Here is a 17,796-nt window from a genome sequence, read left to right as displayed (position 1 = left end):
CCTTTAATTGGTCTGGCGATGAACTCAGCAACCACAGTGGGGCCGATCTGGCATACCCAACGACTGGAAGTTGTGAAATGTGACATCAGCTTTAGCTGGCACACCAGGAAGACTTTCACAGGACTCTACATGTGACCGTATTAATGCTTAGATGTACATATGCATATCCAATACATACACGTTCATACATACATATATACTCAGCAAAAAAAGAAACGTCCCTTTTTCAGGACTGTGTATTTCAACAATAATGTTTTAAAAATCCAAATAACTTGACAGATCTTCATTGTAAAGGGTTTAAACAATGTTTTCCATGCATGTTCAATTAACCCTAATCAATTCATTAACATGCACCTGTGGAATGGTCGTTAAGACCTTAACAGCTTACAGAAAGTCACAGTCCTAAAAACGCAGGACACTAAAGAGACTTGTCTACCGACTGTGAAAGATGCCCAGGGTCCCTGCTCATCTGCGTGAACGTGCATTAGGCCTGCTGCAGGGAGGCATGAGGACTGCTGAATAAATTGCCATGTCCGCACTGTGAGACGCCTAAGGCAGTGCTACAGGGAGACAGGAAGGACAGCTGATCATCCTCGCAGTGGAAGACCACGTGTAACAACACCTGCACAGGATCGGCACATCCGAATATCACACCTGCATGACAACAACTGCCCGAGTCACACCAGGAACACACAATCCCTCCATCAGTGCTCAGACTGTCCGCAATAGGCTGAGAGAGGCTGGACTGAGGGCTTGTAGGCCTGTTGTAAGGCAGGTCCTTACCAGACATCACCAGCAACAACGCCGCCTATGGGCACAAACCCACCTTCGCTGGACCAGACAGGAGTGGCAAAAAGTGCTCTTCACTGATGAGTCCCGGTTTTGTCTCACAAGGGGTGATGGACGGATTCGTATTTATCGTCAAAGGAATTGAGCACGTCTGGGACCTGTTGGATCGCAGGGTGAGGGCTAGGGCCATTCGCCCCAGAAATGTCCAGGAGCTTGCAGGTGCCTTGGTGGAAGAGTGGGGTAACATCTCACAGCAAGAACTGACAAATCTGGTCCAGTCCATGAGGAGGAGATGCACTGCAGTACTTCAAGCAGCTGGTGGCCACACCACATACTGACTGGTACTTTGGATTTTGAGCCTCCCTTCATTCAGGGACACATTGTGAAACATTTTTAGTTGATGTTTTATGGTGTTGACTCTTTTAGTGTTCATACAAATATTTACACATTAAGTTTACTGAAAGTAAAAACAGTTGAAAGTCAGAGGACGTTTCTTTTTTTGCTGAGTGTATATATATCTCCATCCATCCATTATCCAACCCGCTGAATCCGAACACAGGGTCACGGGGGTCTGCTGGAGCCAATCCCAGCCAACACAGGGCACAAGGCAGGAACCAATCCCGGTCAGGGTGCCAACCCACCACAGTATATATAGATATAGATATATATACTGCACACACAGAGAGTTGATAGTCCTGCACAAACAGCAGTGATGTGGTGGTCTCTGAGGCCTGCCACATGGGTCACACACAAGTCTGCAGTGAGTTTTAAATCTGCAGACAATTACACTGTTAATGTTGTGTGACAAGCTGCAGAAAACAGACCTCTGCCTGGCAGTTGAGCTGCTCTTCCCGGAATGCCCGTGTGATCCAGGCCTGTGCTTTTTTCCGTAGGACACACACACACACACACAAACACACGCACAGACGGACAGACAGAGTGCGGGTTTTCTAAGGTAACACACGGGTGAGCCCCGCTACTCCCACACACATACCTGCAGCACTGGCACTTCTTTCCAGCTCGCTGGCGTGATGCCCGCTCCGTGCAGTCTGTTTTCTCCCAGGTGGAGCTCGGTTAGACTGCCAAGTCCTGACAGCGCCTCCTCAGCCAGCTTATCAATTCGGTTTCCATGAAGACGCAGCACCTGGAAGGGGATCAGCAGAGGGGTTTAAGTGTGCCAGGCCCTACGTGGCACTGACAGCCATTGTTACTTTTGGGATTAAAAGTGAAAACTATGGCTGATCTGATGGTTTTTTGGTAAAGCTTTCATTTTTGTCTGCGTGAGGAGCCCCTGCCACAGTACGCATACCTTAAGCCCAGATGGCAGGCCCTGCGGCACGACGGTGAGAAAGTTGCCAGACAAGTCTAATTGCTCAAGGCGACGTAGCTTGCGGAAGGCCAGGCGATGAATCCCGGAGCTCCGCAGGCGGTTGTAGCTGAGGTTGAGCTCGTTCAGGTAGTAGGTGGTCACCAGGTCGTTGAACCTGAGCTCAGAGATGCGGTTGTTGAGCATCATGAGGGATCGGACCCGGCGGGGTAGGCTGGAGGGCACGTGTTCCAGGTGGTTGTTGTAGATGTGCAGCGTGTGCAGTTTGCGCAGCTTGCTGAAGGCCTCGTGGTGGATGGAGTCGGCCGTCAGGACGTTGTTCTGCAGTAGAAGGTACTCGAGGTTGCGGATCCCACTTACCCCGGCCTCTGACACGGAGCTGATCCGATTCTTTCCGAGGTGAAGGATGACAATGTTGGCAGGGAGCCCCTCCGGGATGTGAGTGAGGTTGTTCATCGAGAGATCCAGGTATTCCAGGCTTCGTAATTTGCTGCACGAAAAGACAAAGGGGAGGAGTTTATTATGATCTCAAAAATGCACGCCATCTTGTTTTGCACAAATCAGTTTACACCACTTCTCTGATCTTAACCAGTTCAGTTTTTTTTTTTTCTTTGCATAGACCAGATTTGCTCTCCTAGGAAAATGACACGTGGAATTCTGTCTTTTAATTGAAATGGAGATCCTTACTTTTATAGCGTGTGGATCTCGATTCCGATACGATCTCGACTCTCAACGTGCAAGATGGCGGAGGATCCCATTTTTGAATTTGAAACCATTTTCCCAAGTCACTCACTGGACGGCACGGTGATTAGTGCCATCGACAGAGACGAGGAGACGAAGAATTTATCAGAGTCAACACAATAGGGCCTAAGCTGGCGAGACCCTTTGAAGTTGTTGCTGTTATGAATCTGTACTTCACAAAATTCCCGTGACTTTATTTTGCCCAAATTGGTTGTTTTTATTTTTTTTCCCAGAATTTCCTAACTGCAGGATCAGATTCTGCAATCAGTTTGTTAACATTAAGCTTTGTTTCATTTTTGTAATTTGACTCGGGTCGATTCCACCAACTGTGTTGCATTTTCTACGGTCGTGAGGATGGCTGGCCCTCGTTGTTAGGGGCGTGTCCTCTGAGGTCACGACCCTTGATTGATTACACGGCGGTTATATTGCTACCTGATGAGAAAACCCCGTTTCAAAACTTGTTTTTCTTATCGTCGTGTCTAATGTTTAGTTTTGACTACAATTTTCGTCTCTCGTTTTAGCTTTACTTGCGGCGCTACTCGACTTCCCAATTTTAAATATTTATTTTATTTTCTTGGCTTTTAACTAAGTCTTAATTTCCAATCGGCAAAATTCTCGTTGCTAGCACACCCGGCATAACAGCTACTAGTTGCCGAAGATTTTGTTTCACAATCTAAACCGTTGCTGACATCGGGTAACGGGTTTGAAATATCATCAAGCTGAATACGTCACACACGGTGACTTCCGGCTGTCACGTCATGGAGATGGGAATTAGTTGCTGGCAACAATATGGAGCAAACTGTTCAAAAATACACAAGATGGTGGCGACTGAGATAAGAACGAAACACAAAATGGCGGCCCCAAAAAAAAACCTGAGCCAAGGAATGAACAAAATGAATCGCACAGTCAAGTGGAAAACGAAAGGAGAAAATATGTAGAAAAATACAACGTGCATCTTCTGAAACCGCAAAAATGAACACCGAAGAAGACAGACTGATAATGTTGGACTATCGGAAAGGTGACATGTTAAATTTCCCTTTGAGGGGGTAATCAGCAAAAGGCGAAGTTGATGGCTCTGTGGCTGAGGATCTGCGCTGGGATCTGGAAGGTTGCCGGTTCAAATCCCGTTACTGCCAGTAGGGATCCTACTCAGTTGGGTGTTTGAACAAGGCCCTTCACCAGAAAATCGCTCCAGGGACGCCCGCTGTACAATGGCTGACCCTGCATCCTGACGCCCAAAATTTTTATATTAATTAATAAATAAATAAAGACCATCAAATCAAAAACTCGATAAAAGACGTTACGGAAAAAATTTGTGTCAGAAGTCACCACTGAAGATGTCAACAAGCAACTCAATCTGCAGTCCAGTGGCCTTCATGATAACATTTATGATTGTAAATCGTGATACCCTCATATTGGTGTAAATGAGGCATCCCGTTACAGAAATAAAAGTGTTGTACATGCCATGAAGGAAGGACTGGCATCCCGGCTGGGATAAACGGAGGATTCATACCCAGCCAGGGGGCCATAATGGAAGCAGGAGGCGTATGAGACCACTAGGAGCAGTTCATTCCACCATACAGTAGGTGGCAGTGTACCTCAGGGCTGGATCACTTTAGGACACCCACAGGATGGCATGGGAGTTGAGAGTCTGGAGATGCTATCCTATCTGGGTCTTTGGGTACGGGTGTGTGAGACCACCCTGGTTCATGTAAGACCCAGAAATGCTTCGGAGGACTGAGACAGGAAGCCAGAAGCAATTCCTAGGTTGGTCGGCGAGCAGAGTTGGGGGGGCAGCGGGCAACACTCACTGGAGAATGAAAAGAGGGAGAACTTGTTTGATTTTTGTTTCATATTGTGGTTTATTTATTGATCTTTACACAGGTGATTGTTAAAGGTGTTATCTCAGAATCGTGTCGGCCATTACTGTGTCTGTGGTTTGGGGCTCAAGGGCACCCCCTGCTGGTTACAGTGAGTTTACAGAAACATGGCTGAAAACGGGCCCAGTGGCCATCTCGGGAGTCGACTTTCTTACATGATGTCGCTTATTTACGCATATATCTTGATATCGAGATGTTGGTATGAAGGAATACTCCACCCAAATATTATTATTATTATTATTATATTATTTGTTACTTACCATGAGTTGTTTGTTGTGAGTGCCAAGAAAAACTCTGAATGTCATGTTTTCTGTTACGATTGGTAATTTTCTTTCATTTTTCCCGTGTCTCCTTAGGGTGATAGATACCAACTGATTGTTATTTCTAGGAGGCTGAATCTTGGACAATCTAAATCCGACATCTGTTTGTTATTAATTGTCCGTAAACCTAATTTCAAATTATTTATGATGCCGTTTCATTTATTTTTTAAACGGGCACCACCAATTTTCTGGGGTTTTGTTGCCCTCAATCAGTTTTGTACCCTTGTCCTGTAGCACATTCTCTTCCTTTTCCCATTTTTTTTTTTGTATATTTAATTTTTTTATATTCATTTTTTTGGGGAAATGTTGTGTCACTGAAGCAAATTGTAATGTCCAAATTTTTTCGTTTCATTTTAATCCTGAAATATTTTTCGGCCCGCTTCATCCACCATTTTGTGTTTTCATGGTCGCCACCATTTTTGGTACCTGTTGTTAGGACTAACGCACGCTGGTTGTTAGGGGCGAGTCCTCTGAGGTTGCGACGTAACAGGATAAAAGATCATTCATCCGAGGAAACACTTCCTTACCCGAGCTGCACATTTAACACCCAAATCTCAAATCACCTGACTTTCAGGTACTTCGCTCGTCGTTCTTGAGTACGAATTTTGTGTCACGTTTTACGTTATTTTTGATCTCTCAGTTTTGACCCTTTCTCTGGCCTCGCTCACACTCAAACCTCATCTATCTGCAGCCATAACACACTTGTTCCTAAACAGATGACCCCCCCCTTCCCACGCTGCTATTTACTCTCGTTATGTTGACTTGCTTTGTAAGTCACTTTGGAAGAAAAGGGTCTGCTAAGTGAATACATGTAAAATGTAAATGTTGACGTGATTTTTTTTACCATTTTGAAGTCTTGTCGTTTGGACCCAATCATGCATTGCTAGTTGCGCTTACAGGAGGTGAAGCCTGGTGTGTTTTAGTCGGGGTCCTCGCCCAGCTGGGGTTCACATTCATGTTTTAGCTTCCATTGTGTTCATTTTGGATTCTTTTATTTACGTCAATGTTACGTTTGTATTACTCTTAGTTTTTGATCGTGTCTTGTCTATGAAAGCTGGCTGGGTTCTGTTCTGTGTGTTTTGTGGGCGGTTCCCAAAGAGGCGGGGCCACCTGCCAATCACCGCCAGGTACTGCCCTCTAAATCCAGAGGGTCTCCCACAGTTCCCGGTGGTTTGTTTCGAATGCGCTAAGCCACGGGTGTCAGACTCCGGTCCTGGTGGGCCGCAGTGGCTGCAGGTTTTCATTCTAACCATTGTCAGGGATGCCAGGGGCCATGACCCGGCCGGGACGCCAGGAGGGACCGGAAGAGGGTCAGAGCCCTGCCTGGACCACGTGGGGTTTGCCTTCCGGGTTGCTTTGGGGGCCACGGGTCGAGGGCATGGAAGCCCTTCCCTGTAGGGGCCCGTGGTCACCGCCAGGAGGCGCCCCAATGCCTTGGGGACTTGTTTCCCCAGCACTCCCGCCACACCAGGAAGTGCTGGGGGGAAGATTTATGACGGCGCCCGGAGAGCAGCCGGGAGGACAGCCGGCACTTCCGCCACACTTGGGCGTGGCCAGAAGAAGATTGCCGGGAACACCTGGGGCTCATCCGGTCCTCCATAAAGGGGCCGTCTCCATTCATTCGGGGCTAGAGTCGGGTGGAAGAAGGACGAGGCAAGAGGAGTTGTGGAGGCGGCCCGAGAAGAAGGCATTGTGGCCAGGACTGAGTGACTGTTTTGGGGTTTGTGCACGTGACTGGGTCTGTGTGACCAATGAACTGGGGTCTTTGTGACCAAATTATTGTAAATAATTTGTATAATAAACGTGTGGTGGTTTGACAACAACATGTCCGCCTGTCTGTGCCCGGGTGCCGTTCACACCATCTTCTTCATCAGTGACCAGCTGCTAATTAACTTCTTTTGCCTTTGTTTTAATTAACTTGACTCGGGCCCCTTAGTTGCTTCTTTTTCCTTAATTAGCAGCCAAACAAAACAAGCTGCCGCATGGCCAGCTCCCCTGCGCCCTTCACGCGATATCTGAAAATAAAGAAAGGTGATGGTCTCGGTAAGGTTGATCTGCTCAGGCCACCCAAACATTTTGACGGTGGTCTTAGAAAAAAACAGAAAAATCAACATTTTCGGAAAATGTCTGCTGTGGCAGAATGAGAGCAGCAACAAGCCATGGAATTAATTAACGGGTTTAATTAACAGCAAGAATCGGCTTCTCATTAAGAGATTGGTTGGAGTTTGAAGCTTTGATTTAGCTGCTCATCTGTCGGCTCATTTCATGTCTCATTTCTGTTTGGCTGCCATTTAATGAAGAAACAAATCGATTCAGAGGACTGAAGCCTTAAAAAACAGGGCAATTAAAATGAATTAGCAGTGAAAACTGATTAGGAAAAGGGTTGGAATGAAAACCCGCAGCCACTGCGGCCCTCCAGGCCTGGAGTTGGACCCACGTGAACGAAGGGGTCTGAGTCACGTTGATTTAAACGAAGGCAACACAAGTTAATCAGCAGCGAAGATGGCTCACTAATTAAGAAGATGGTTAGAATGAAAACCTGCAGCCATTGTGGCCCTCCAGGCCCAGAGTTGGACACCCCCTGCGCTAAGGCATACCTGGGCGAGTTTCTGTGAACAGTCGGACCATCCAGACAAGGAGAGGCCATTCAGCCCAGCAGAACTCGCCAGTCCTATCCACTCCATTCCTCCAAGTCCGTGTTTTGTTTTGTGATTTATTGGAATTTTGACATTTTTGCTGTTTTTTTGACGATTCTTTGATTTGCTGCGTCACCTTTCAGGTACTTCCATTTTGCCTTTGTGCTCCACTGAGCTTCGTCGCTTTTGGAATTCTGTTTATGTGAAGACTAAATCTTTTTATTATTATTATTATTATTATTAGGGCTGGCACCCTGCCCAGGGTTTGTTTCCTGCCTTGTGCCCTGTGTTGGCTGGGATTGGCTCCAGCAGACCCCCGTGACCTTGTCGTTAGGATATAGTGGGCTTGATAATGGATGGATTATTACTATAAAGATTATGTATTTGCCCTTTTACTAGCCCCCTCTAGTGGGCATTATTGGAAGTGCCACTTTTTGTGACGTCCATGCTGGTTCATTCTGACGTCTCTTAACTGCAATGCTCTTTGAAACCATCGAGGATCGTCTGAATTTCTACACACAAAAAGACCCTTCTATATTTTATTTCCTCCTCCATATTTGAATATTTCTCTGTTTACGACCTCACACTCTTTTCTTGTTGACGTCCCTCGCTTGTTGGTCTAGCCTTGCCATCTCGCTCCCTGATCTCCCTTTCTGGTTACGGACTCGAGCCTTTTAAGCTGTCCTTGATACGCTTTCCTGGTCCTCGCCCCTTCTGATGCGGCACAGCTGGTCATCGCTCACCACCCCAAGGTGAGGTGCCCATGACGATGAGTTGAGCTTTATTACACATCTTATGTTTTAATCGAGGGGCTGGTTGCCCCCCTTGCCCAACTTTTGACGACTCTTTATTATAAAAAAAAGGACCTTGGGAGCTCGCCAGTAGTCAGCCTGGCACAGCACTTTCCACCGTGTCCTTTTCTTGGCGCGTCCCCCCGTTGTGCCTGTTTGCCCTTTTGCTTCCTAAACCTTATTAATGTTCCCTCGTTATTTATTTATTTAAGTGGATATTCATCGGAGCTTTGAGATGCTTTTAAATGAGGGGCTGAGCCCCGTCATAGTATTGAGAGCATCACTTGTAAACCTGAGGGGGGGGGTGCCCCCCATGGCATCAATAGTGGCTCCCTTAGAGATTCTGGGGAGTCCCGGCCCACTTTAAGCCTCAAGTATACATAACAAGAAGAAACGGAGCCAATAACTGCATGAGCAGCTGCTTTAGTCCTCCTCTGGTCAACCAAAGCCTCCAACAAGCAATTAGTGCAGAAGAAGAGGTGAGGGTCTGTCATGAGTGGGCTGTTCAATGTACCCCCCTACCTAGGAGACCCACTCCCCCCCAATGCGTGGATCATATTTGTATTTTACGCTTCATGGGAATTGTATTTAAATGTATCGTTTGGAACAAAGCTCAGCCTCTCAGCCCCTCCACAGTAAATTAGCGCTTGGGCGTTGACGTCTGCATTTATTGGAACGGCAACTCATAAGAGTGTTTGGGTGTTGGGGTGGAAAAGCAGCTGCTTTACCCTAAGAAACCCCGCCAAGGCTGCGCTGGCTCCTTTCCCGGAAGGCTGGGACAGTTTCCTAAAAAAAAAAAAAGGGGCCAGAACCTCCACAATAGACGCACAGGCCCTCCGGAATTCTGCGCCTCCAATAAGCTCATTCCTAAAGTCCGCTGGCGTCGCTGAATCCTCACACAAGCGCTGCACTGACCTCCTGGATTTCTTTTCCAGTTTTCTTTGCAACATGCGGGTTCCTGGTTGTAAGGCCAGACGAATGACATCTTCTAGGGCGTCTACTAAATTGCGACTGGCCCATTACGTCTCCCAATTCCTCAGATTGTTATGATGGTGGGGATTTGCCAAAAGTCACAGACAGAAGCAAATGACTACAAAATATAAATAGTTAAAGAGAAAGGCGGAGGTCACTGGATAATGAAGATGTGGCTGAACACGTTTGGGGCTATCTTATGGATTCTGGCCTGTCGATCACAAAGTATCACGTGCCAATGTATTACCGTCGCCGAGGTTTGTGATTTCCTGCCATGTTACACAGTTAAGGCCAAAAGTTGTGAGAACGACACCAGTGTTGGTTTTCACACAGTTTGCTGCTTCAGTGTGTTTAGATCTTTGTGTCAGATGTTTCTCTGGTGTACTGAAGTAGAGTGACAAACAGTTCAGAAGTTTCAAAGGCTTTTATTGACAATGACATGAAGTTTATGCGCAGAGTCCATATCTGCAGTGTTGGCCCTTCTTTCTTTGTCAAGACCCCTGAAATTCACCCTGGCAGGCTGTCAGTCAACTTCTGGATCCAATCCTGCCTGATTCCTGCAGAATCAATGCTGGGCGGTTGTCAGAATTGGTGGGTTTGTGTTTGTCCACCCGCCTCTTGAGGACTGACCACAAGTTCTCAATGGGGAGTTTCCTGGCCATGGACCCCAAATGTCAAGGTTTTGTTCCCCGAGCCACTTAGTTCTCACTTTGGCCTTATGGCCTGGCGCTCCATCATGCTGGTCACCAAACTGTTCTTGGATGGTTGGGAGACGTTGCACTCGGAGGATGTTTTGGTCCCATGCTTTATTCATGGTTCAGGTTCAGGTTCAGGATCGTGTTTACCACCAGTGCAGAGCTCGCTCAGGAATGGCTGCAGGCAGGTGGGAGTGAGGTGAAGACTTTTGGAGGATGGCCTGGTGGATGTCAAAGAAGGGCAGCAAAGAAGATAAGAAAAACATCAGGGACAGACTGATATTCTGGGATTGGACTGCTGGGGTCAAATCATTTTCTCGGATGAATCCCCTTTCTGATTGATTGGGGCATCCGGAGAGAAGAAAAGGTGAGCAGCACACTACCATCAGTCCTGTGTCACTGTGGCCAACAGTAAAGCTTCCTGAGACCATTCATGTCACGTGGGGTTGCTCTTCAGCCCAGGCAGTGCAGGGCTCACTCACAGAACCCAGCCATGAATAAAGAATGGGACCAAAACCTCCTCGGACAGCAACATCTCCCAGCCATCCAAGAACAGTTTGGTGACCAGCATGATGGAGCGCCGGGCCATAAGGCAAAAGTGAGAACTAAGAGGCTCGGGGAACAAAACATTGAAATGTGGGGTCCACAGCCAGGAAACTCCCCACTGAGAACTTGTGGTCAGTCCTCAAGACAAACAGAAACAGGCCAATTCTGACAAACTCCCGGCATTGATTCTGCGAGAATGGATGGCCATCAGTCAGGATTTGGCCTAGACATTGATGGACAGCCAGCCTGCCAGGGCCAATTGCAGAGGTCTTGACAAAGAAAGAAGGGCCAACACTGCAAATATGGACTCTTTGTATAAACTGAACTTCATTGTCAATCAAAACCTTTGAAACTTCTGAAATGCTTGTAATTCTACTTCAGTACACCAGAGAAACATCAAGCAGCAGACTTGGTGGAAAAAAAAAACACTTGGGTCATTCTCAGAACTTTTGGCCACCACTGTATGTAATGTAAAGATATATCATATTTTATATGTAATACTGTACACTAGAGTATATAATATAGAGATGTTTTTATATTCTGCGGTGGGCTGGCACCCTGCCCGGGGTTTGTTTCCTGCTTTGTGCCCTGTGTTGGCTGGGATTACCTCCAGCAGACCCCCGTGACCCCTAGTTAGGATATAGCGGGTTGGATGTTTTTATATTTCATACAATATTGTTTGTTAGATTATATAACAAAGATACATGTATCATTATAATTTAATATATGTTACAGTGTATAATGTAAAGATATGTCCTTATATTTCATGTAATATTGTACACTGCAGGATATAATGTAAAGATATATCATTATAAATTGAATAAAACTGTATGTTACAGTGTATAATGTAAAGGATATGTCACTTTATATGCAATATTGTACACTAGAGTACAGATGTTATTTCATATAATATTGTATGTTAGAGTATAGAATGTAAAGCTGTTATATTTCATGTTATATTGTATGTTACAGTAAATAAAGTAAAGATGTGTCATTATATTTCATATAATATTGTATGCAACAGGATATAGTGTAAAGATATATCATTATAAATTGAATAAAATTGTATGTTACAGTATTTAATGTAAAGATATGTCACATTTTATATGCAATAGTGTAGACTAGAGTATATAATGTAAAGATGTTATATTGTATGCTACAGTATATAACAGATATATATCTTTATAATTTAAGTAAAATCGTATGTTACAGTATATAATGTAAAGATATATCATTATAAATTGAATAAAATTGTATGTTAGTGTATAATGTAAAGATGTTATTATATTTCATATAATGTTGTATGTTAGACTATATAATGTAAAAGTATATTTCATGTAATATTGCATGTTACAGTATATAACAAAGATACATGTATCATTTGTGGACTATGGCCAGCAGCTTATCCCGGCCAAGACCCCCAAGCCGCCAGATGGAGCCCTCCCTGCAATGTGGAGATGCCCTGAATTCCAGCAGGTCATCATGGACTTTGGAGTTTTAATACACGGCCCTGCTGGACAACGTCGGGGCCGCCAGGGGACGCTGCAGGGAGACACAGAGACGTTTGGTTTTCCTACAGCCCGGAAGTACTTACAGGTCACGAGGACGGAAGAAATAAAGTGCTTCCGGGCTGACGGAGAAAAGAAGAGTTTTGATCTGACCCGGAAGTGCTAGAAAGTCACTTGGACTGCGGGTTCAGTAGCACTTCTAGGTCACGGACTATAAAAGGACTGTGGGAACTCCCAGACGGGGAGCTGAGCTGGGTGGAAGGGTGGCAGCACGTCTGGGAGTGGCGGATTGGTTTATTGTGATTATTGTAGTGTATTTAATGAGTATTGTGGAGAGGAGGGTGCTTTGTGCACTGTTGTTAAGTAATGAAGTCAACATTTGGACTTTTATCTGGTGTCTGACATATTGTCAGAAGGTTCAAGGGAGCGATAGCGCCCCCTATCTGTTACACATTATAATTTAAGTAATGCTGTATATTTATGTTATTATATTTCATATGATGTTGTATGTTAGAGTATATAATGTAAAGATATATTTCATGTGATGTTGTATGTTAGAGTATATAACAAAGATACATACAGTATATCATTTTTAATTTAAGTGATGTCGTATCTTTATGTCATTATATTTCATATAATGTTGCCCGTCTGCTATCTTAGCCCCTTAGCTGACGACTGGAAGTGTTGCTTGACCACACAACCAATACGCTGCTGCAGGTGCCGTACGTTTTCGGCTCTTACAGTATATAATGGCCTTAGTTTCGGACTGTCCGCTCTGGCTGACCGCGTTCAAGTCCATTCCCTTGCCATTACAACGGTGATATGTGGACACTGGGCACCTGTGATTTGTAAGTCTCTTTGGATAAAGGTGTCAGATAAGCACCCCACCGTAAAGATGCAGGATTGTTGTGCCTTAAAAGCGACGAGACACAAAGACGTATTGAAACTGGAATCGGAAGCAGAAGCGCAGGCAGAAACTGACAAGAATCCGGCCCTGAACCTAAACCAGACACCAAAAGTCACAGTTGAAAAAAATCAAAGCGAGGGGAGTGAAGAGCAAATGTGAAAAATAAAGCGACGTAAACGACAACAGGTCTTCACAATCCTTAAAGTCGATTTCAAGTTACGGGGGAATCGTGTAGTTGAGGAGACCAGTGAATATTAAGACTGAAGACAGAAAGCACTTCTTTATGCAGAGAGTTGAGGTCGTGTGAAGCAAACTACCGAGCCATGGAGTTGAAGCAGACACCTTGGCAACCTTTAAGAAGAACTTGGATGAGGTGTTGGGACAGCTTGGCTCTAAACTAAACAAACCAGCGACCAATGGACTGCGTGGTCTCCACTCGTTTGTCAGATTTTTGAAGATCTTTTGACAGATCAGGGCCTTCAATTGTTGCGTCGGCCTGAAGCAGTTAATAGTGGCCAGCAGGGGGCAGCGTTACAAAGGCATCAAGTTGAGATTCTTGTCACGTATTCAATGAGATCCTTACTTGCACGTCACCCTTGGACAGTTGACAGTCATACAATACAAAAAGACACACATGTGCTCAAGCATCATTGTTAGAGATGGGGTGGGGTGGGGGGCTCGGTTTAGTGCCACCATCTCTAATATGATTTAGTTCTGGACTTTAATGACAAGAACAGGCGCGGACACTCACACTGAAATTCACAAGGGACACGGGCTGGGAATACCTGCAAGCCTTCTGAGTGATCGCCCACCCCACCGAAGTCTTCCTGCAGTTTGGCCCCTGCCTGTCCTGGACGTCAGTCCCACCGTAAAGATGCTTCTCTGCTTAGCTGTCATATACCTGAATGTGCTGGGCTCGAGCCCAGGGTCAGTCAGGCGGTTGTTCTGCAGGTAAAGCTCCCTCAGCTGCAGTTGCTGTGAGAAGGTCTCTTTGGGAATCCAAGAGATTTGATTGTTCTGGGGGAGCGGAGAAAGAGAGAGAGGCCGAGGCGTGAATGGAGGGCCCTCTTGTGACGTGCACCCACTCAGCCTACCCACTGACCTCCTACACGGTTGTCACCAGTCAGACCAGCTGCAAAGTGTGCCCGCTTGGGGACTTCTCCACCAAGCTGGTTTAATGACCCAGCTTTGTCATGTACCCAGTTAGGCCATTGTGCCTCATTAGTCAGGTCTGCTGGTTCACCAGTCCTCCGTGACAGCTGCTCAGTGATGTGCTGCTGTTAGATACAGTACCTCCAGTCAAACAGACCTGCCGTTAGGTGCACCCGCTGGTTCATTCACCAGCTGCCAGACATGCCAGGTTAGCTCACCTTTGCACTGACCCCTCTGTGTTGTGCCCTGATATCTACCTTCTGGTTCCAAAAATCTGCTGTGAGGGGGGAGCCACCAGGTAAACCACCACTCAGGTGCACCTGGTAATTCTCCTGGCATGCTGGCACCCCATATGGCGCACTCCTAGATGTGCTTTCGGGTGCAAATTGTTGACCAGTCTGCTGTAAAATTCGTCTGTTTAGACAAATGGTCGGTAACTCAATGCCAGGTGGGCCCAGCAACTCCATTTAGTGCATCCAGTTGGGTGATTACCTGGGTGTACCCTTCTAGCCCACTGTTTTACAGACCTGCAACCAGATAGACCTTTGGTCAGTCAGATAAACTACTGAGTGATAAACTACTCAGGGTCTCATCCATCTCTGTTTCTTGTCCACAGAAGGAGAAGCGGGCTATGAATCCAGGACCACCAAGTCAGAAGCAGAAGCAGGAGCTTATCCAGTTGAGCAACTCCATCATCCCAACCATTTAGAAGGTTAGCTTACGTATCAGTGGCCTTCAATAACGCTTCACGATCCTCTTTCACTTAATTGTTAAACTGAATCATTACCTCAACTGAGTCATACAATTCTCGTTCACTTGATTCTCAGACTGAATCATTACCCAAGAACGAATCGCACGATTTTTATTCACTTGATTCTCTAAGTGAAGCATTGCCCTCGAACGAGTTTGACGATTCTCGTTCACGTGATTCTTAGACTCAAATATTATGCACGAACAAGCTGCACGATCCTCTTTGACTTAATTCTTAAACTGAATCATTACTTACTAGATAGCCGACGCCTGCCGTAGCATACGGCGGTGTAAGAATAGGAACGGAAAACGGTGCATTGTCTTCGTCAACCGTTTGTGTCAAGAAATAACCCACTGATAGGAACAGACAGTTGCCGGATCCTGGAATAAAGATGACGTTGTACAAAAACCTGTCGACAGAGAAGATCGTTCATTTTATAACAAAGGCTTAGGAAACAACCGTCGCAGTATAACAAAAATAGCAAGGTGTATGGGAGGCCGCAGGCAGCGTGGGGAAGGGTTTGGAAGAGGACGAATAGGAATCGAGAAATGCCGTGTGGACGGGACCGGTTTTGAAGTGGAAGCAGGACAAACCAGAAGAGAAATATATATAAGAGATGAACGAGTCGCATTACCGCAAATGAGTCACACAGCGAACTTGAGAACGAGTCGCACAATTCTCAGTTCCTTGATTCTCAAACCGACTTACTTCCTACAAATGAGTTGTGTGATTCCCGTTAACTTGCTTCACGAACTGCATCACTGCTTATGAACAGGGAGCACAATTCACGTCCACTCGATTCTCTGACCGATTCATTACTTACAAATGAGTTTCCTGATTCTCGTGTTCACCGATTCTTCCAAGCTCAAACCGAATCATTACCTGAGAATGAATCACACAATTCTCGTATCACTGATTCTCGAACTGAACATTAGCTACAAGCAAGTCGCACAAATTCGTGTTCACTTGATTCCTGGAAAGATAAAACGGAAACGGAAACACCAGACCCTAAGAGCCTAAGGAGACCAATGACTCTTAATTCTTCAATGAGGTGTCACCTCAAACAGGAAGCACTAACATCTACGCAGAACTCTGATTGGTTCGTTTCCTATAAAAGCCTCCATCCTCATTCTTAAATCCTCCTGATTTACTGGATGATCTCCTTTTCCTTGCCTGATGGGCTGCCACTCGTCCATCACTGCCTTCGCTTCCCGCATGTGAACAGACCACAATTTTTTCTCACAATCTTGGAATAATTTGGAACACCAGATCATGTTTACATTTTTTTTTTCTTAGAGGCTCCCACAGAAATTTTGATTTTCATGCTTTCAGGGAGTCCATGGAACATTAGAACACTCTGGACCAGAACAGGCCATTCAGCCCAACAAAGCTCGCCATCCTGGCTGGGATTGGCTCCAGCAGACCCCCGTGACCCTGTGTTAGGATATAGCGGGTTGGATAATGGATGGATGGATATTATTACTATTACTATTATTATTAATAATAACTAAATGGTGGGAACGTTTAGATTAAAATGTGTGGATGAATTAACTAAATTGAGTAAAATTGCTTTAGAACATTAGGACCATCTGGATGAGAACAGGCTATTCAGCCCAACAAAGCTCGCCAGTCCTGTCCACTTAACTATTCTAAATTAACATCGAGTCGAGTTTTGAAAGTCCCTAACGTCTTACTGTCTACCACACTACTTGGCCGATCATTCCAAGTGTCTATGGTTCTTTGTGTAAAGAAAGGGGTTAATTGGGGGTCCAGGCCCCTTGAATTTACCAGTTTATTTCACAAACCGTCTTCTGGCTCACCGACATGCCACGTATGTCAGTCAGTCAGGCGACTGTCCAGTGTCTCAGTTTAGACTGTTGGTCAGTGACCTGCTGTTAGCGCGACCTTCTTAGGCCTTTGGTTTAATGACCTGCTGAGGTGCACTGTGGTACGTCGCTTGTTCATAGATCTTTCGTAAGCTGCATCCAATTAGAAGGCTGGTCAGTGAGCCATCGTAAGGTGTACCCACCTATTCAACTGGCTGACCGGTCTATCGTGAGGTGTGCCCAGTTTTAACACGCGTCATTAGCAGTCTGTTCATCAGTGACCCACAGTAATGTATACCCAGGTAATCCTGTGGTCAGTGACCACCATTTAGTTATGTTTAGATATTGTGCTGGCTGGCCTGACATGAGCTACACCCAGTTTGACCATTTGTCATTAAACAGAGTTAGACCTACTGGTCAGTGACTCTCAGTTAGATGCACCCAGTGACTCTGCCGGTCAGTTGAGTTTTTGGCTGACACAGCATCCGTTTGACCCTTTGTCACTCACCCACTGTCCCGTGAACCCAATTAGAGAGAAGGGACCCAAAATAAGGTGCAGTCAGGTAGACCACTGGTCAGTGACCTTCTGTTAGGCATACACATTTAGTCATCCTGCTCACTAGCTAACCAAGACGGTCATCCATCTATAATGCTGGCCAGTTACCCTGGTCAAATGTGCCCAATCTAGGCCTCCGTGGCTTTGCTAATGTGATGACCCTTTTTTCACTACTGGGCAGCATCTGTGCCTTCTCACCTGTAGGTGCAGCCTGTTCAGTCCGAGGGGGAGGTAGCGGGGGGCCACGGAGAGCAAATTATTGGACAAGATCAGGGTGGAGACAGAATCCGAGCCATTGAACAATGAATCTGGGAGACCTGAGTTCTGCAGCTTGTTATCGTGAAGGTAGACAGACCTGAGGGAGAGAGGCAGTCCGGTCAGTGACCTGGGAGCGGATCC

The 17,796-nt window shown here is 45.8% G+C and overlaps 1 protein-coding gene across 1 annotated transcript in view; it reads right to left on the bottom strand.

Annotated features, from left to right (window-relative positions):
* LOC120540030 (podocan-like) overlaps positions 1-17,796 on the bottom strand; it is a 49,049-nt gene that overhangs the window by 4,848 nt on the left and 26,405 nt on the right. The window contains exons 7-10 of the mRNA XM_039770480.1: positions 17,596-17,752; positions 14,014-14,129; positions 2,099-2,606; positions 1,784-1,933 (exon numbers count right to left, since the gene is read on the bottom strand). Coding sequence (XP_039626414.1) covers positions 1,784-1,933; positions 2,099-2,606; positions 14,014-14,129; positions 17,596-17,752 — 931 coding nt within the window. The remainder of the gene's footprint in view (positions 1-1,783; positions 1,934-2,098; positions 2,607-14,013; positions 14,130-17,595; positions 17,753-17,796) is intronic.

Source organism: Polypterus senegalus, chromosome 12 (assembly GCF_016835505.1).
Source record: "Polypterus senegalus isolate Bchr_013 chromosome 12, ASM1683550v1, whole genome shotgun sequence".
NCBI classification, from domain to species: domain Eukaryota; kingdom Metazoa; phylum Chordata; class Cladistia; order Polypteriformes; family Polypteridae; genus Polypterus; species Polypterus senegalus.
The sequence above is the reverse complement of the archived record's forward strand: the minus strand, read 5'-3'. Positions and strand labels throughout refer to the sequence as shown.